Genomic DNA, 21,957 nt, shown 5'->3' on the forward strand with positions numbered 1-21,957 from the left:
ACACAGACAACAACTTTGCTCAGAATTCATCATTTCCTTTCATTCATACTTTGTGTACAAGTTACTGTGCTATTTATAGAGTATCATATAACAAACAATACAGCTGTGCAAGTAATACAATGACAGGTGGCTAGAGAATATTTATTCTGTTGTGGGAATATCTTCTGAAACTTTGGTATCATTAGCTGCTTTTGTTATAGGTCTGCGTGCAGTGCTATGAGGTGCAAGTTCCTTTTGCTGAGACGCCTCAATATATGTAATGTTTCGAGTGAACAAGACATGTCGGAATCTGAATTCATTCGACTGGGGAAAATACCCAGTAAAAATAGGGGGAAATTTTTGGTTTTTTGGGTTTTTATAAAGCGGTTCCTATATTTTGCTTTTTTGGGTTTTATTTGTGTGAGAAATGCTATCTTATTATTTATATTCACATTTTCCAAGTATATTTTTTTATAAAGTGTGAGAGTATTTTTTAGGGGTGTGCAAAATTCTGAAAATTCTGACTCCGTCCGACTTCCGCTCCGACTCCGACTTCGTCGGAGTCATCGGAATTCGGAGTAGCTCCGAATATTTATTTGGAGTCGAAGTCGGAGTCGGAGCTCCAAGAAGCTCCGATTCCGACTCCGAAATTTTTTTTACTGTACACTTACGCTCGAGCGAGGTGTCGAGCGCAAGTCGAGCACACGTTGTATTGAACATTGGCTCGAGCGACATGAGAGAGGTTCGCTCGAGCGACATGTCTAATGGAAGTCGAGCGAACCTCTCTGAAAGAGTTCCGCTCGAGCGCCACGTCGAGCGCACGTCAAGCTCCGATCTTATGTCGGAGCACCTATAAGAGGTCGGAGCAGACCTCCGATCGGAGTCGGACTCCGACTCCAATTCGGAGTCAGAGTCGGAGCTCCAATTTGGCTCCGACTCTTGTCGGAGTCGGAGGTCGGAAACGAGCACTCTGACTCCGTCGGAGTCGAAGCCCAACCTTAATATTTTTCATAAGATATAAGATGTGAAATAATTAATAATGTCTGATAAAAATAATTTTTTTTAATCATATTAGTGGATACTTTGTAATTTCGATTTTTATTGACTTTTGGGCCTTTTTTTTTTTCTTTTGCTGGAAATGCATTTTCTTTAATTTTTGCTTTTTCTTTCTTACTTTTTATTTATTTATTTTACGTATGGGTCTCTGATTGATAATATTGCCCTCTTATTTCGTGCGATACTTGCCGTTCAAGAAGAGCGTTATGCCCCACTTCAAGTCCCATCACCTCGTGAATATCAAGGAGCGGTTTAGATTTAGATATGAGTTAAAATAATTTATAAATAATAAAATAAAAGTTAAATTATTTATTATATTTTGTATAAGAATTTAAAAAAATTATTTTATGATTTGAAAAAGTTAAATTATTTATAATATTTTATGTATAAATTTAAAAAAATTATAATAATAAGATGATATAAGATGAATTGAAGTGGATTTTAATCACAAACAAGGCCTTAGATGGATAATTTTCTTTATTTATACTAACGGTCTTATAGATCATTCTATGGTAATATTGTAAGGTTCAAAATCAATACCCAAATATTTGTAAAAAAAAATCAATTCCCAAATAAATTACCTAAATGGAGCTTAATTAAGGCTAGGTTTGGATGTTGATAAGTTGAATTGAGCTGAGTTAAATTCTTTATAAATAATAGTGAGTTGAGATGGTAGAGTGAATTTTATAGAGTCCACCTAAGATGAGTTTAAATGTATTCGAATATTAAGATGAATTTAGATGTATTTAAAAGAAGATGAAAAAAATTATAGATTTCATGTATAAAGAAGTTTTGAGTTGATATAAATTTAGTAATTTAAGAGTTAAATGTTTGAATGTTAGACTCAGCTTAAAATTAAACTAAATTAAATTGATCTCAGTTGAATCTGATAATCAAGGGCCTAAGTTTTCGTTTTTGTTTTTCAATAACTTGAGAAACTTCCTCATCTTTTCTTTTTGTGTCAAGTCTAAGTCTCTTTCTTATCTTTATAACGTGCAAGAAAGAGATGATGTGAATATGAACATGTCTATATAGATTATATCTATATATATATATATATATATATATATATATTGTTCCAAATAGGAAGGGTGACAAAAGGGATAAAGTTCATGTGCACTTTGTCAACATAAGACCCAGGAAAAAAAAATCAATGTCATTGTCACGTTACAGTTTCATTTTTGTCTTGTTATGTAGCTAGGTCCTGTATTTTTCAGTATGAAGTTTTCGTGTCGCATTTCATGATCATAAAATGCACCCAAAAGTTCAAAATGGAATGATTTGCTTTCACCATGCAGTGTGCAACTTATTTGTGAAATTTCAGGTAATTCCTAACCTCCCAGGTGGTAAAAAGGTACTGACAACTGGAATGACGGAGGTACTCCAACTCCAAGAAGACAAAAATTAGAAAGGGTAATACAATTTTTTTAAAACTCTTTATAGAATCAAGTTTCAAATAAAATTATTCTTTTCAAGTACTAGTGTTATTTAAAAGATTTTATATCATATATTATTTATATGTCATAATTTAATTTATAATATTTAAATTTTAAAATTTATCTTTTAAATTAAATTATATCACGTGAATGATGTGTGATATAAATATTTTAAATAAAATTATTCTTTTTATAAAAAGATGTTTATTTTATAAATTATATGAAAATACATTTTATTTAGAATAAAATTATGTAAAGGATTGCATGTATATCATTTTTCATTCGAAAAATGTACAATTGAAAGCCCAAAATTCTCAAAAACAGATTAGCTGACGAAGCTGGGATTTAGAAAAGCCCAGGAACCTTAGTCAAACGATTTTATAGAAAAATTTTATACAAAAGCCCACGGTAAGAAATTTGACCTTTTCCCAAGAATTTTTTTTTTTCAAGATCTACCATCGTGGCTAATATAACATAAAAAGTGTCCGTGAAAATAAAATAAGCCTTTTGCAATGAGATCGCGTTCCGAGAGAAAAATTTTGTGGCAAAATAATTTTTTGCGACGGCAAAAAAAGTACTTTTAGTGGCAGCATTTTGTGGTTATTTATCGCTGCCAAAAGTTTTAAAGATTAAAACTCATTTTTTTCTCTTATTTTTTTCTTTCCTAGCCCGATACTCTCTCTCCATTGCACCGTTTTCCTATAAATACTTTTTTCTCACGATTTACTACCAAAAGCTATCATATTTTCTATGGTGAAATAATTTCTTTCCTACGACTAATCTTGTGAAAAAATGTAGACAATTCTCACGAAATGATCTTTTCATGATAAAATGATCTTGTGGAAAAATGTAAGCAATTCCCACGAAATGATCTTTTCATGAGAAAATGTTTTATATCACCAATTTTATGCCATGAGCCTCCCACGGCTTGGCTCAAATTTGTGGAAAAATAATTTTTCCCACGAATTGGAGGCTTTTTGCCACCATAATCCCTCCCAAGAAAAATCAGTATTTCTTGTAATGGTCCTACGCCATGCACACATTTCTACCTAATCAACATGTGATTTATCATTTTTATTATTCTATTTTAATACTTATGTTTGTGTTAAATAAAATGATAAAAAGACAAATCAAATGTTGGTTGGGTGGATGTATGCGATGCAAGGCTTCCTTGTAACATTAATTCTCGACTTTTTAACCTCAATATCTTATTGGTTTTGAGCAGCTTTCTTTATATGTGTTTTTAGCTTTATTTTTCGCATATCAATATAGGAGTATTGAATAATTGGCAAGTTAAATAGTAGGAATGTGTATAATACTTTTCAGTACTCTGTTATGGGCATGTGTTACATGTGGAGTCTAGTTTGTGAGCAAAAAAGGTGCAGACAGAAAGTTTACTTGACTATCGGTCGACCGTTTGTGAGTTCGCTCAAGGTTTGCGTGATGTTGGGCTCAAGCGAAACACGAACCCTAGTGTTCACTCAAGCAGCGCTTGACAGATTGCTCGAGCCAATGTTAGATTGGATGTTCGCTCAAGATGCACTCGGCACTCACTCGAGAGAAGAACCCAGTGTTGCCGTTTAGGGTTTCCAACGTCGTTTTCACTATATATATATAATGTTTGTTCTTTTATCAGTATGTTTAGCAAATCAGAGTGAACAAAAGAGGCAAATGTGTGACAGCATATTAAGAGAGAGAAAATTCCTAGAGAGTGAGAGTTGAGATTGTGTGAGTAGAGCGGTACTCGTATAACTCATTGTGTGTGATTGTAATCTCTTCTGAAATAAAATTCCCTGCAGCTTTGTGGACGTATGCACGATACCGAACTACGTTAATTTTGTATCGTATAATTATTTACTTTTATTTTATTTGTTATCGTTGGTTTCACAATAATGTGATTATACGACTCCATTGTAATTCGATCCATTTAATTAAGTTATATGCGATAATCATAACACAACCAACTAAATAAATCAATAATTTTGCATGATCAGTCAGTACTACATAATTTGTTTAATATATTGATTCGAACATCATGTGTTTCAATATGAGTAATAGAAATTGGTTGTATTGATTCATATGATTGATTTGACACTACAAGAAAATTATTTATTTGTGACCAGTTAATTCCAACAAAATGACTATTTACAGTCAAAATGAGTCTGTTTTAATCACAAATGGTCTTTTCGCCGCAATTAAATGGCTACAAAAATCCATTTTTCTTGTAGTGTGATTGTTTGCTCACAATAAATCCGTTTATAATTATGTCTGATCTAATTGACGATTTGATTCAAACATGATAAGATTAGACTCTAATTTCTTGACAAGTTCGGCTCCTTTAAGTACAACTAATTTTCTCAAGATTATCTTCCATATTCATTAAATGGAGGGAAAATCGTGAAGAGAAGATCATAATAATAATAATAATAATAATAATAATAATAATAATAATAATGATAATAATTCAGGTGCAAATTGTGATTTTCCCTTGTCAATGTGAACGAGAACAAGATTAAAGAATAATTGAAGAACATGCTCATAGTTGACGTGAGTAATTATCAAGTAATCTAGAGCGCAGTTGAGTCGGTATGTGGGCGCGTAATATCATTAGAATTTTAATGATAGTCTAATAAATTAGGTTACAATCTTTATGTACTATGAGACTACTTACTAATCACTCCTACTAATAATTAATTACTCTCATTAATTGCTCTGATCAGCTTAATTAAACTCTCCTGATCATCTATTTACTGCTAGCTTTAATTTACAGTAGGACTATTCTTTTTCTTAACTCTCTATTGGTGAAATGTAAGTAATAAAGTAAAAATTATAATGAAATTAAAATTGGAGATTTAAGTCCTTTGCAGTAGATAAAGTTTTAAATGAACGAGTACAATAGGCCTCATTTTGACTTGTCTTTTTCAAGATACAACAATTTAATTGAATAATTCGAACCTTCGAACCAACTCCACAAGTGATTGAGCCCAAAGCTCCATCAAGAAATCTGAAAATTTACCACTCTTCTTTATTCAATTAAATATATAGTGGACGTTTAAAACAAAAGAAATGGAAATTAACATTAAATAGAATTAAAGCCGCCACTAATAATGTTGATTAAAAAAAAAATGTTAACATACTGCAAGTTTTACTTTAAAAAATCTTACTAATTCCATGTAATTGGTGAGTCGATCGGTAACACATCATCACCAATATGATATATAATATGGTTTGACATTGATTTGAACTTTTGATTGGTGAGTAAAACTTGCAGTACATATAGCATTAATGCACTTGAAAAAACTGAATCAACTTTAATATTCACTGCAATTACCAACAATTTATCCGACTTAATTAATACCCAATCTTAATGACTAAATGAATTTCAAATCCATTATTAGAGATTAAAGAAAAAACGTTACAATGTAATATTTATTAAAAAATAATAACACTCACTATTAGAGAAATAAAATCAAAAAAGTTCAAAGAAACAATTAATGCAATTATGATTTTCGTCGTCAATGAGAATTCCTTACATATACAGTTGTTAGGCAATTATAACTGTGCATTCTCAAAGCTTATAAATACATATGTAGTGTGCTATGGTGATGAAACCAAGGAATAGATTCCTAACCAAGAAAGAAGAGAAGGAATAGATCATCAGGTCGTGTTTTTTTGTTGTGATAGAGGTTTGAGAATGACCCCATTTTTAATTTTGTTGTCCCTGTCTTTCATTGTTATAAGTAGTACTGAAGGAGCAAAGAGTGTAGAAGATCTTGAAATAGATAGACAACTCAAGATTCTGAACAGACCCTACATCAAAAGCATCAAGGTATTATTAGCTTTATTTTCTGGAAACGTATTGTTTTTTGTTTTGTTTTGGTGGTCAGCTAAGTATAAGTCGTGATGTTTGTCTTTACAGACTGTAGAAGGTGATATCTTTGATTGCATTGACATCTATAAACAACCGGCCTTTGATCATCCTTTGCTTAAAAACCATAGCATTCAGGTAAAACTCTCATCGATAGCCATTATTGACAGCAAAGAACAAAACTTGCTTGGTAAAAATGTACTATATTTTGCAGCTGAAACCTAGTGCTTTCCCAGAGGAAATGAGAGAACCAGATGAAACTTCACCACCTCTAGCCAAACTTTCTGCTGTTGGATTGAGTGAGGCCTGCCCATTTGGTACTGTTCCCATCAAGAGGACTCGAAAGGAAGACTTGATATGGGCGAAAATGTTCGTGAAAAACTCTCTGTCGAACTCTGGCTCTCCTCATCATGTTAGTCTTTTTTTTTTTTTATGTCCTGTAGTAATTGGCAAGTTGTGATCCTTTTCTGTTTATGGTTTATATGTTTGTTTATTGTGACTCAAGATCTACAGATTCTCTCGACATTCTACATTCAACAGTGAAATACGTAAATGACACGTATTCGTTTTGAAAAAAAATATGGTCTACTATTAACAAATTAATTTTTTTCATGTGAGTCTCATATTTTACTCATTTTTTTCAAAATGATTACGCGGCGGTTACACAATTTACGGTTGTAAATATTTTTTCTCTTATTAATAATGGTTTCATTTTTCTCCCTTTTGAACACCTTGGTTCATGTAGCATGCAACGGCAATATTACCAGGCATTCCAGGAAAGCTCTATCTGGGAGCTGGCGCACGAATTAATACACAAAACCCACAAGTTACAAATACCCAATTCAGTCAAGCATTTGTACAGATTCAAAGTGGCGTTAAAGTGATTGGTGCCATTCAAGCTGGATGGATGGTATATAATTAGTTTCAAATCCCAATTTTAATGCACATGATCTTAGGAGACATCTCTTGGTTCTGAAATGGTTGTTATATATAATTTCATTGCAATTATTTCAATTTTTCTTTTTCTAACAAAGTTGATTTTCTTGGCCAAAAAAAAAAAAAAAACAACCTTTTAGGTGAATCCAACATTATATGGCGATAATGCTACTCGAACTTTTGGTGCATGGACGGTACGTAAGCCTGAAAATTTATTTCTATTTCACCATTAATACATAATAAATACCAAACTATATATATATATATATGAAAAAATCTATTCATCATTTTTTTTTTATCATTCTCTCATCATCTCATGATGTGGTATTAGATGATAGGTTCACAAGTGAAATATAATAAATAGTCTCTAATAATCTAATATCATATCATAAGATATAAGATGATGAGAGGATGATGAGAAATAAGATGATGAGTTTTGTTACTCTAATGCATGTCAGTGTAGTACTTGGTTGCATTACTGACCAGTGTAGTACTTGGTATTTACTTGTATTTTTCAGGCAGGCAAAGGTACTGGTTGTGTCAATATGCTCTGCTCAGGTTTTATTCAAGTTAACTCGGAATTTCCTCTTGGTCATGTCATTAGTAAGATTTCCGAGTACGATGGTGAACAATATTATATCAACTTTAAAATATTCAAGGTAGTCTTGCATCTTTATTTATTTATTTATTTTTTTAATTTCATTACTTTGTTAAATGTGGAATTTATTTTTAGTAATTCTGTTCTCAAACACCCCGTGTCAATAAAAAATATACCAAAAAAAAAATTATTGGCTATCTTTTTAACAAGCAATTTTTGGGATCCGTTTGGATACAGAGGTTAGATGAAACTATCTCACATCATTTCCTCTAATTTCAACTAATAATCTCACTACTGTTTACAAATCATTTCAACTCATCTCATCTCACTATCTAAACGGACCATTATAATCATTTGATGCAAATCAAGATATCGTTAATGACAATTATCCCTAACCTTTGGTTTGCATCTTCATGTGTTTTTACTCTTTTGCATGCACATGATAGGATATCAAATCAGGAAATTGGTGGCTTGCACATGATGACTTGTATAAACCTGTTGGGTATTGGCCAAACTCCTTATTTTCAAGTCTATCCAGCTATGCAACTCAGATAACATGGGGAGGAGGAGTTTTGACAGACAACAATGCAGCTAGTCCCCCAATGGGAAGCGGCCACTTTGCAGATGAAGGCTACTCCAGGGCTGCTTATCAACGAGAACTTCAAATTGTAGATCAATCCAACAAATTGATATATGTTGACGACGATTTACTGCAATATGACGCAGATATCCAAAAATGTTACACCGTAGATAAACTACCTGGAAGTGACCATGGCTTCCTCTATGGCGGCCCTGGTGGTAATTGTGAAGGGTAATTTAGAATTTTTAACTCTCTCTCTCTCTAATAGAATATAAATAATTAAATCTATTTTTTTCATATATCCGTTTAAGTTTTCGAAACTACTAAGAACCGGTTTTGGATAAATAAGGCTCGAACAATCTCATCTCAGTTGTAATATTTATTTTTTAAAAAAATTTAATTATAAATAATTTTAAGCATTAATACATGTATTCATTTAATATAATTGATCAAAAAATAAATTTTATTAAAAATAATACTAATTTAAATTTAAAATATAAAAATAACAATATTAATATATAAATTAGCACATACATAACAAAACGCTTTATTTTATATGTATCCAAATGCATATTTAACCATGATTTAACTCAACTCTCATTATGTATACTGTGCATTGATGTGACAATTACTTTCCAGCTCATCTGACACAAGACTGTTCTCCTGCACCTCACATCTTAATAGTCAGCACAACAATGCTTGAACCTAACAATTGAAGGTGATTGCAAGTTTGAGATTTTAATACAAAATTCGAAACTAAAAATTTGGGAACAAAAATAACACTCACATTTTTAATATGTATAATTATCTATTAGAATTTTTTATTTTATTGTACTATATAATTAGGAAAACATTTCATTTAATAAAGAAATACTTTCATATTTGGAAATATTGAAATAATTACAGCCAACTACAAAAAATATATTTTAAAAAAGTCAAAATATTTATGGATTCTTAAATTAATAATAGATATTACTTATTTTTAATATATTCATAATATTTTCTATCTAATAATTAAATACTTTTTAATAATTGATGTGACTCACCACTTTATCAAATCTCAAAAAGTTAAAATCATTTCATCTCATCTCATTATCTAAATACATATTTTTTTACAAATCATCACATCTCATTTTAACTAAAAAATCTCAATACTATTCAAAATATCTCATTTCATCTCATTTGAATTACGAAACGAAAAAAAAGCCTAAGTAATGATTAAGAACACTGAATATATATCTGCAAGTAGCTTGTATAAACTATAATTCACGTACAATATTTGTGAAATTTCGGCAAAGACTTCGATCATAAGATGGATGGATTGGAATCATCTAAAATTTTTTAAAATCACTATTTTTCATCCTACATTTTAATATCCTCAACCATAAATGTAGAGTATTTTAAGCAATTTTTCATTTCAATAGATAAGATTAGAAGCAACTTAAATTGGGCCGCATCAATTAATAAAATAATAAATTTAAATTAGACAGCTTACCATTTTTAGAATCGAAAGCCTAAGGTCTTCAACAAAAATCATGATATTTGTCATCCTACACCACACAACAATATATAATTTATTTTTTTTATTTTTTATTTAAACACACATATTTATATATTAATATATATTTAAATAGAATGATAAAAATAATAAATTATATATTAATATGTGGTGTATAAAAAAATAACTAGAATTTCAATGCTCAAAAGATTGGTCAACGAGGATGGGCTTAAGTAAATTCCAAAGTCCAAGTCAATAAGACTCTTGTTTATAACTTTATATGTATTTCTTTTCTTTTCTTTTTTTGAGCTCTATCTTTTTAATTTTACCTACGCGTATTGTTACAGTAGTATTGAATAATTTGCATTTTAAATGGTAGAAAATATGTCAGATTTTCATTATATCCTTGAAGGGTTAGTCTTGAGAATGGTATTTTTGGGTTTATGGGTTGGGTTATTATAAACTTATTATATTGGATTGGCTCGAATATGAACTCATTTTAATTAGCTGCTTAATATAGATGGATTATATTGATCGAAATGATTGATCATTCAATTTGATTAAAAATATTTCTTATCTTATAAGTATAAATTATATCAATCAATTCATCTAATCTATGAAAACAAACGAAGGTGGTTGAGTTGCTAATGGAAAGTTTGGCCGGAAGTGACGGTTTGGGACGATTAACGGCAGTTTTTAGGAAGCTTCCAATCAGAGCACACGGAGTTTAGAACAGGAAAAGCATTTCCCATGAAGTCCGAATTTCTACGACTATTATTTTCCCCTTTGCACTTCTGCTAGCGTCATGTGATTGTTGTAGCTTAGGGAAGTTTCAAGCACTAGGTGCTCTAGTAGATTGTCCTTGTTGGTTGAGGTGTTATGCATTTCCATTTGAGTTGCTTGTGGAACTGATTCAAAAAAAAAAAAAAAGAGTTGCTTGTGGAACATTTGGTGTTGGACTTTCTGCAAGCAGCCATGGGCCGAAACAGAGATTGACGAGTGGGAACGTGAGAGAGCCCCCACCCGATTATTCTATATTCTCTTATTCTGTTGGCTTTATAGAAAATGCAGAGAAAAGAAAATGAATGGTACAAATGAAAATGACTTAAGAGATTAATATTTATACGTAATGTCTTGTCTTTTTATTTAATAGTTTTTATATTAAAAAATTTGATAAATATATATGTCAATGCTAGGTACAGTCTTCAAATAAAGACGGCATGTGTAAGTCTAATCAATTTAATTTTTAAAATTACAATAATAACCTTATCAAAATGGAATTTTTTTCTATTTAATTAAGGTTTTCATACAGTCTCCCACAGAATTTCTCTATAATAAATTGATTATATTGGATTGACTCAAACATGATCTGTTTAAACTCATTTTAACCTACTTAATATAGATGGATTATATTGATCCAAATTTTTGATTCCATCCAATTAATAATATTTCATATCTTACAAGTATAAATTAGATAAATTATACGCAATTCCATTGAATAGGAAACAATAAAAGGATTTTTAGATTTTAAGGTCAAATTTACAAAAGCATAATTTTGTTTTAAACATGTTATGATAGTTAATCGTACGTGGGTTTCTCAATCTCACACAAATTGACTCATTTATTAATTATGTTCATTCGTGTCAACACGTTTTGACCAAAACACGATAGTTGCATATCAAAAGCATTTCCCAAATTGACTCATTTATTAATTGTTGACAAGCTCTCAAGCTTGATATCCTCTAATTACATCTAATTTTCTTTCAGTTCTTTTTCTCATTCATTAAATGTAGAAGAAATAGAAAAAAAAAAAAAAAAGAAAGATCCAAAAATAATAATAATAATTCATGTGCAATAATGATTCTACGTTATCATTGTGAATAAGAACAAGAATAGAGAATAAGTAAATTAAGAACATGCTAATCACGCTTAAGCTAAGGACTAATTAATTACTACTTCATGAGTTGGTATGGTTATATCATTCTGAATGATATAAGTTAGGATTACAAAATAAATACATTGTAGGAATTCTTAATAATTACTCCTATTAATTGCTTTTACGTTAATGTGTACTCATTAATTAAATAGGGATTAAAAGCAAATAAGATACAATTAATGCAATCATCATTATGAGATTTGGGTTATCAATTTGAATTCATGACATGAAGAGCTTATATATACATATGGGCAGAAAGATGATGAAACCAAGGTAAAAAGTACATAAAAGAGAAGGAATAGGTCACAAGATTTGGTCAATCCACAGCAAACATAACAGGTTTCTGTTGAGATAGAGGTTTGAGAATGATCCCATTTTTAGTTTTGTTGTTTTTGTCTTCCATTGTTATAAACAGTACAACTGAAGGATTAAAAAGTGTTGAAGATCTTGAAATAGAGAGACAACTCAAGATTCTGAACAAACCCTACATCAAAAGCATCAAGGTATTAGCTTTGGTTTTTTGGAAATAGAATGTTTTTTGTTTTGTTTTGTTTTGGTGAGCTAATTATGAGTTTGTTGTTGTCTTTACACAGACTGCAGAAGGTGATATCTTTGATTGCATTGATATATATAAACAACCAGCCTTTGATCATCCTTTGCTTAAAAACCATAGCATTCAGGTAAAACTCTAGTGATCGATAGCTATTTGATAAACAACGAAACTTGCCGCTACAAGAAAAATGCTTATTTGTGACTAACTATTTCGAATGTTTTCATCGTAAATAGTTATTCTCGTTATAAATAATTCTTCATAAATACTCGTTTTTCTTATAATGTACGTAATAAATGGATAATACTTTTGCAGATGAAACCTAGCTTTTTTCCAGAAAGAGTGAAAGATAAAACTCTACCAGATGCAGCCAAGACGTTTGCAGTTGGATTGAGTGAAGGCTGCCCATTTGGAACTGTTCCTATCAAGAGGACTCGGAAGGAAGACTTATTATGGGCCAAAATGTTTGTGAAAAATTCTGGGTCAAACGCTGTCTCTCCTCCTACTCATGTTAGTGTTTTTTCCCTTCCTATTATTCTAAATCATTTGTGTTTGTTTATAAATAGTTTTCATGGTCTGTATTAATTGGCAATTTGGGAATTTTTTATTCTTTTTATGATTTAACTGATAATAATACTTTCATTTTTCTCCCATATATATATATATATAGTATGCAACAAGAAAATTACCAAGCAGTCCAGGCAAAAACTATAAGGGAGCTGCCGCAATAATTAATATACAAAACCCCCAAGTTCTAGACAATCAATTCAGCCAAGCATTTATACAGATCCGAAGTGGCGATGATGTGATTCAAGTTGGTTGGATGGTAATTAGTTTCAAATCCTCGTGTCAATGCATATATAATCTTAATTAATGGGTGTTTCGTAGCAATTATTTCCATTTTTTTTTTTTTCTGTTTAGTAATCCTGATTTTCTTGGTAAATATTTTAGGTAAATCCAAAATTATATGGCGATAATACTACGCGAGCCTTTGGTGCATGGACTGTAAGGCTGGAAATTTATTTATCCCTCTCTGCATTTACATATAAATTTTTCCAGTATTCATTGTACTTCGATCTTATTTTCTTTTTATTTTTTAGGCAGGTGAAAATGGTTGTTTCAATATGCTCTGCTCGGGTTTTGTGCAATTTAGTTCTAAATATCCTCTAGGCTATGTCCTTGATGAGGTTTCCCGTTACGAAGGAAAACAATTTAATGTAAAGTTCCACATAGTCAAGGTATTGTTTCATTATTTTTCTTATGAGAAATAATATTTGTAATCATAAAATATGTAAATGTTGCATATTCTTTTAAAAAAATAAATAAATACGAGATTTATATAAAAAATTAATTTTTTAATTGTAAACTTCACTCTTTTTTAAATAAAATACACGATATTTATACAACCTATAATTTTATCTAGTATTACTAAAAAAAATATAAATACTAATCATTATTATGTTTTGAACATCTCTTAACATACTAAATAATTTTTCAGTGTGCTTTTTACTCTTTGCATGCAAAATAGGATGTGAAGGAAGGAAATTGGTGGCTTGTACACGAGAAATTCGATATGCCACTTGGGTATTGGCCGAAGTCTTTATTTAGTAGTTTATCCAGCTCAGCAACAGAGATAAGATGGGGAGGGGGAGTTTACACAGACAACAATGCAGCTAGTCCTCCAATGGGAAGCGGCCATTTTGCAACCGAAGGCTACTCCAGGGCTGCTTTTATAGATGATATTGAATTTGCAGATGAATCCAACAATTGGATATATCCCGAGTACGATTCACTACAATACGAGGAAGATGTTCGAAAATGTTACACCATATGTGCTCTATCTGAATCTGACCATGGCTTCCTATTTGGTGGCCCTGGTGGGAATTGTCAACCCTAATTTAACTTTCATTTGTAGTCTTTGAATCCCGGTTAATTAATAGTGTATAAATTAAGCGGTGATTTAAGATATTATAATAAAAGTCTTAAATTTAAATTCGGCGTAACTTAATTTGATTTGATATATAATAAAGTTATTTTTATTAGAAAATAAATTTAACATATTACTATTAATTTATAAATTTATTTTTACTATATCTATTTATAAATGTAGCTTTTGAGATCGTGGATATGTCACTCACTTGTACAATAAAGCCACAAATTGCAAGCCTTTAGCCCTTAAAGCACCAGTGGTTTTATCAAAATTTGATGATTTAGGAGTTAAAATGTTGGCATTGGATTCAGTATACCATCAAAGCTTAAGCTTTGAGCTACAGTATATTCATTCACATCTCTATATTTGAAGACTTACTATTCATTCTCTATTCCTATTATTTTATTATTAAATGTATTTCTACATTTTTTATAATTCATGCAATGACCTTATGGTTAGTATAAATAATTTAAGTATCAAATTAAATTATTAATGTATATATGGTTAGTGTAATTGTAAAATATAAAAAAAAAAATTAAAAATATTATTATTAAAAAATAATATTATATTATTATTTTGATGAATCTAATGACTAATCCAATGTGAAATTATGGATAAGGAAGTTTTGAATTCATTAAATTTTAAAGATAAATTTAATGAAACCAATGCTAATACTCTTAAGACTTGAATATTTAGAGGGTAGTCTATAGTAGCAGGTGGCGCAGGGCGTCCCACAAGTTCACAACAACATTCAAGTGGGAACGTGAGAGTGCCCAACCCGATGATTCTATAATATTCTATTATTCTGATTAGCTTTAAAGAAAATGAATGGAACAAATGAAAATGAGCACTTAAGATTAATATTTATTCGTAACTTAATTTTTATATATTTTGTCTTTTATTTAATAATTTTGATATTAAAAAGTTTGATATATATGGTTATATTGATTTGATCCGATTAATAATATTTCATATCTTATAAGTCTAAATTATATCAATCATACACAATTTACATTGAATAGGAAACAATAAAAGGGTTTTTAAATTTTAAGGTCAAATTTACAAAAAGCATAATTTTGGTTTGGACATGTTATGCTAGTTAATTGCGGGTTTCTCAAGTTCATCCAAATTGACCTATTTTTTATTAATTGTGTTCATTTGTGTCGACTCGTTTAGACCCAAAAACAATAGTATTAAACTCTAAGATTCCGTTTGGATTGAGAAGTGATCTCAACTCATCTTATCATTACAACTTTTACAAATTCTCACACAAAATATAATAAATAATTTAACTTTTTAAAATCTTAAAGTAATAATAATATTAAAAAATAATATTCTAACAATATTTTATTCAACTTTCAATTCTCATCTCATCTCATCTCTCAATCCAAACAGGGCTTAATTCTTGTCAAGCTTTCAAGCTTTCTATCCCCTAATTACATCTAATTTCTCTAAATTATTCTTTTCCTTGTTCATTAAATATAGAAGAAATAAAAAAAGAAAGATCCAAAATTAATAACAATAATAATTCATGTGCAATTATGATTCTGCGTTGTCATTATGAATAAGCACAAGAATAAAGAATAAGTAAAGAACATGCTCACGCTCAAGGTAAGTACTAATTAAGTACTAGTTGAGTTGGTATTGTTGTATCATTTGAATTTGAATGATATTCTACGTTAGGATTACAAAATTAATGCATTTCTGGAATTCTTAATAATTACTCCTATTAATTGCTTTTACATTAATGTTCTTTTCTGTACTCATTAAATAGAGAAAAACTCCAAAGATACATTAATTAATGCAATCATCATTATGAGTTTTGGGTTATCAATTTGAATTCATGACATTAAGACCTTATATATACATATGGGCATAGAGGTGATGGAACAGGATTCGATCAATCTACAGCAAGCAAAACAGGTTTCTATTGTGATAGAAGTTTCAGAATGACTCCATTTTTAGTTTTGTTGTGTCTGTCTTTCATTCTTATAAGCAGTACTGAAGGAGCAAAAAGTGTTGAAGATCTTGAAATAGACAGACAACTCAAGATTCTGAACAAACCCTACATCAAAAGCATCAAGGTATTTGCTTAATTTTTAAGAAACATAATGTTCTTTTTTTGTTTTTTTGTTTTCTTTTTTTTTTTGTTCCAAGTGTATTGTTGTCTTTACAGACTACAGAAGGTGACATCTTTGATTGCATTGATATCTATAAACAACCGGCCTTTGATCATCCTTTGCTTAAAAACCATAGCATTCAGGTAAAAACTCTCATAGTCGAATCATAGCCATTTGATAAATAAAAGAATCAAAGGCCTCTGGCCTGATTGACATAACTCCCAGTTCTAAAATGGAGGTCTGAAGTTCAAAACTTCTCTCTCCCAATAAAAAAAAATTAAAAAATAAAAAATAAAACAAAAGAACTTGCTTAATAAATGGACAACACTTTTGCAGATGAAACCTAGTTCTTTCCCAGAAAGAGCGGAAGATAGAACTCTACCACATGCAGCAGGCAAGACTTCTGCAGTTGGATTGAGTGAAGGCTGCCCATTTGGAACCGTTCCCATCAAGAGGACTCGGAAGGAAGACTTAATCTGGGCAAAAATAGTCGTGAAAAAATCTGGGGCAGATGCTGCCTCTCCTCCTACTCATGTTAGCATTTTTTTTTTTTTTTTCCTGTTCTAATAACTTGTGCTGGTTTATATAAATAGTTTTAATTGATTTGGGGATTTTTTTTTTCTTTTTATGATTTAATTGATAATAATACTTTCATTTTTCTCCCATAGTATGCAAGAAGAAAATTACCAAGCAGTCCAGGCAAAAATTATATGGGAGCTGGCGCAATTCTCAATATACAAAACCCACAAGTTATAAATAATCAATTCAGCCAGGCATTTGTACAGATCCGAAATGGCGTTGATGTGATTCAAGTCGGGTGGATGGTAATTAGTTTCAAATCCTCGTGTCAATGCATATATATATATATATATATATATATATATATATATATATATATATATATCTTGGTTCTAAAAATGGTTGTTTAATTCGTTGCAATTATTTCCATCTTTCTTTATAATATTGTTGATATTCTTGGTGAAACTTTTTAGGTAAATCCAAAACTACATGGCGATAATACTACGCGAACCTTTGGTGCATGGACTGTAAGGCTGGGAATTTATTTATCTTTATGTATTTATATGTAAATTTCAAACACTCACTCATTATACTTGGATCGTATTTTCTTTTTATTTTTCAGGCAGGTGAAGATGGTTGTTTCAATATGCTCTGTTTGGGTTTTGTGCAAACAAACTCAAAATTTCCTCTCGGTTATGTCCTTGATTCGATTTCCCAATACGAAGGAGAACAGTTTTATGTAAGATGCAACATATTCAAGGTATTGTTTCATCCTCGATCTTATCTTATTGTTAGGTGTGGGATTCAAGTATCGTTTGGATTTAAAACGTATTTCATCTCATCATATCTCATTATTATAATTTTTTTAAATTTTACACAAAATATAATAAACAATTCAACTTTTTTTAAATTTTAAAATAATAATAATATTAAAAAATTATATTCTAATAATATTTTTTTCAATTTTCATCTTTTATCTAAAACTATCTCATCTCATATCTTAATATAAACCAGCTATCATTCTTTAGCTACAATAAGTAATTATTTAATATTCGTAAAAAAAAAAAGATAAATATTATTCAACATATTTTCTTAATTATCTCTTAATGTAGTATTAAATTATAAATAAGTAAATAATAAATAAGTTTTCAATCAATTAATAACACATAAAAAAAAATATGATTAAAAGACAATGAATAATCATTTTTCCCATCATATTTTTGGTTTGTATCTTCACGTGTATTTACTAATTTTTGCATGCAAATAGGATAGGAAATCAGGAAATTGGTGGCTTGCACATGATAGTTTATTTTCAGAAGAACCTGTTGGGTATTGGCCAAACTCCTTATTTTCAAGTCTATCCAGCTCAGCAGCTGAGATAACTTGGGGAGGGGGAGTTTACACAGACAACAATGCAACTAGTCCTCCAATGGGAAGCGGCCATTTTGCATACGAAGGCTACTCTAGGGCTGCTTACGTGGATGAACTTGAGTTTGCAGATGAATCCAACAAATGGATATATCCTGATTACAATTCACTGCAATATGATGCAGATATCCGAAAATGTTACACCATAAATGCTCTATTTGAATCTGACCATGGCTACCTATATGGTGGCCCTGGTGGTAATTGTCAAGCCTAATTTAACTTTCATTTTGTAGTTTTTGAATCTCAGTTAATTCGGTCGCTCTCTATTAGAATATAAATTAAGATCCAATTTAAACTCTAATTCCACCCTTTATCTCATTTATTAAAACTTGACATGACTTGATATGATATTTAGATTATAAAATTATTTTTATTATAAAATAAATATGACGTATCATATAAAACTAAGTTAGTTTATAATTTGTTTTATGAAATCTATTTATAAACGTAACAGTCAACTGGTTGTGTTTGGTTATTGAACCAAAATCAACACATCTCAAATCAATTATTGATGGGACCTACTACTTTTTCAGCTTCACATAAAAATAAAAAAAGTTAAATTCATCTCAACCTACTTCATACATTTCAGGCCCCGTTTGGAACTTGGATAGTCTTGTTTTAAGATGAGTTTAACATCCAAACATTAAACTCATCTCAACTCAAATCCACAATTTTTTTCAACTCAACATCTCTTTACACGCAAAACCCACAACATTTTTTTAACTTTTCATAAATACATTTAAATTCATCTTAATATCCAAATACATTTAAATTCATCTTAAGTGGACTCTACAAAACTCACTTCATCATCTCAACTCATTATTATTCATAAAGAACCCAACTCATCTCAACTCAATTAAACATCCAAACGGAGTTAAAAGTTAAACTCATCTTAACTGAAAAAATTAAACTTATTTTAATGAGATTCATAAAATACTACTATTCACACTTAACACAACTCAAATTATCTCACGTTCAAACGTGAATGTTTCATAACTCTCTCTCTCTCTCTCTCTCTCTCTCTCTCTCTCTCTCTCTCTCTCTCTCTCTCTCTCTCTCTCTCTCTCTCTCTCTCTCTCTCTCTCTCTCTCTCTCTCTCTCTCTCTCTCTCTCTCTGTGTTTCTCCAAAATTGTTTTCTCTCATCATTGCATCATTGCCGCCCAGGGGGTGGAGCTTTGTCTCCTTCCCCCTTCCGCTCACCCAGTCTTCGTTATTAGGTTTATTTCTAGTATTCTCTGTAATTTTTTCGAAGATGGTAACAAGTTGTTCCAATCTACTACTTGCTAGCAATATTGGACCGCCACGTGCCCCTTCAACGGTCTCCCCAGCCGTTGATCTGTCGGATGAAGGAAGAAATTTGTCCAAGTGGCGCGTGTGGCTCACGCACAGCTTACAGTATGCGTGGGCCTCACGCGCCGCCACACTAGAGAGGGTTTCTTGCCGCCATGTGCAGTACCATCGGAGCAAGCAGCTTAGGATCTTTTAGATCTGGGTACCCCTTTTTCACTTAGTGTGGCACGTGTCCACCACCGTCGGTGGTGGTCTTTCGCTGGTTTATCGAGTCATCTTCTAGTTGCTATTATCTTATGTTTCTATTTTTCCTAACCAACGATCAAGATGATGTGGTCATGATAATATTTTATAGTTGGACTAGATCAATAAAATGCAGTGCACCTCTCTCGACTATGGCATTTAGCTGTAGAATTATAATATGTTTATCAGACTATGTTAAAACTGCTTTTGAGCTGACTTCCCCTGTAGGATTGGATTTGAGTCAAGTTTTTGACTTATCCTGCTTTTTTATTTTTATTTTTGGTACTACTTTTGTTTGTTTTGAAAAGATTATCGAAAACTCTTCTTCCATTGTATCTTATATTCTTATAATTGTTTAGTTTATCGAAAAAAAAAAAAAAAAAGGAGGAGGTTGAATGCTTCACAAAAATTACATTAGTCTATTAGTAGCAGGTGGCGCAGGGTGTCCCACAACATTCAAGTAGGAACGTGAGAAAGCCCAACCCGATTCTTCCTTGGCTTTAAAGAAAATGCAGGAAAAAAAAAAATAATAAAATGAATGGAACAGATGAAAATGACTTTAGAAGTAAAAAAGGAAAATGAGCTTGAAACTACATTAAATTGGCAAAAGAAATTATTTATGCAAGTTTTAAATAGACAAATATTTTACAAGTTTTTTTAAAAAAGTAAACTCCATCTAAAAATAATTATTTTTTATTAGTAAAATCTACTTTTTTATAAAAAAAAATTTATATAAAACTTATCTATTTGATACTTTTACTTACTCAATTGACAATCTAAAATATTTATTCCTGTTCACTTCAGTTTCTCGGCAATAGAGAACATATTAGTGTTTTGTTGGCTATTGATTTTTATACATTTTGTCTTTTATTTAATAATTTTGGTACTTAAAAAGTTTGAACAGTTAACAAATAATTTATTGTGACATCTATTATAATTATTTTTAAAAAAATTAAAATAATATTTCTTTTATTATTGTCCGACCCATTTTAATGGTGTGTTAAATATATAAAAAAAAATAAGCTCATAAATTAAAATTCTTTTCTTTATTTAATAGATATGGCTACAAATACATTTTCTTACCTAAAATAAACTCGATCCAAAAACGACCATTAACGACATAATCCAGTGTCGGATCACGATTTGCTGTCCCCTCTTGTGACCACAAATAACCAGTTAATTAATGGGGTGGGTACATGAACAAAACATTAAAAAACAATATCAAAACAAAATAAATATGGTTTAAATGATAAATAAACCGAGAATAAGAATCTCCAATAAAAACCATGAGTTAAGGGAACATTTAGGATGGTGTCTGGCCATCCTCGAAAGATCGTGCCATGTTCAGTTCTATTTGTAGATGCCAGAGCAATAAGAGAGGCCATTTCCTGTCCTCATGGCTCTCTCCATCAATAAAAAGTAAGTAAATTGTTACTTTGCCTTTTCTTTTCTCTTTTTAAGCAATTCTTGCTTAGGACAAAAAAGTAATTAACAGTAAGCGTTTTAAAATAATATTGCATACTCTACGACTGTATGTAATATTACTTTATTTAATAATATTATTTTTTATCATTAATATTATTATTTTTATACTGATTAAAGAAATTTTATAAGTTAATTATATAAACGAAAGTTTACTTGAGATAGGATAGATTTACCAATATAATTAAAAATGATAAAATTAAATATGAAAAATATTATTTCCTTTTTATTTTTTCAATTATTACTCATGCTTCCAATTTTAATAAAAAAAAGTTTTGTGTTTAATCAAATAATGGGTATATGATTATCTTGATTAACTTGAATAAATTTTCTCCTTCCAATGATTAAAAAAATTAATCAGATTTCTCCTTCCTATTCAATTAATTTAATCCGACCAACCGACCTAATATTTCTTAATTTCATGTCTTGTTTTTTTTGTTCTCTCTCCTATTTTATTGTAAAATATTTATTTGTTTTCATAAAACTTCTTAACTTATTTTATATAAT

At 30.4% G+C, this 21,957-nt stretch overlaps 2 protein-coding genes across 2 annotated transcripts; both read left to right on the plus strand.

Moving 5' to 3' along the window:
• Positions 1-6,081: 6,081 nt before the first annotated feature.
• Positions 6,082-14,432, plus strand: LOC121235532. The gene is made up of 14 exons (XM_041131877.1): positions 6,082-6,300; positions 6,391-6,477; positions 6,554-6,751; positions 7,085-7,249; positions 7,416-7,469; positions 7,794-7,934; positions 8,320-8,686; positions 12,239-12,390; positions 12,481-12,567; positions 12,753-12,947; positions 13,108-13,263; positions 13,389-13,442; positions 13,538-13,675; positions 13,966-14,432. Exons 1-14 carry the CDS (start codon positions 6,166-6,168, stop codon positions 14,332-14,334), a joined length of 2,298 nt encoding a protein of 765 aa, XP_040987811.1. The 5' UTR covers positions 6,082-6,165; the 3' UTR covers positions 14,335-14,432.
• Positions 14,433-16,291: 1,859 nt separating this feature from the next.
• On the plus strand, positions 16,292-18,680 carry LOC121234330. Its single transcript, XM_041130236.1, has 7 exons — positions 16,292-16,451; positions 16,544-16,630; positions 16,824-17,021; positions 17,156-17,311; positions 17,480-17,533; positions 17,629-17,766; positions 18,274-18,680. Exons 1-7 carry the CDS (start codon positions 16,317-16,319, stop codon positions 18,646-18,648), a joined length of 1,143 nt encoding a protein of 380 aa, XP_040986170.1. The 5' UTR covers positions 16,292-16,316; the 3' UTR covers positions 18,649-18,680.
• The last annotated feature ends 3,277 nt before the right edge of the window (positions 18,681-21,957 follow it).

Source organism: Juglans microcarpa x Juglans regia, chromosome 6D (genome assembly GCF_004785595.1).
Source record: "Juglans microcarpa x Juglans regia isolate MS1-56 chromosome 6D, Jm3101_v1.0, whole genome shotgun sequence".
Classification (NCBI taxonomy): domain Eukaryota; kingdom Viridiplantae; phylum Streptophyta; class Magnoliopsida; order Fagales; family Juglandaceae; genus Juglans; species Juglans microcarpa x Juglans regia.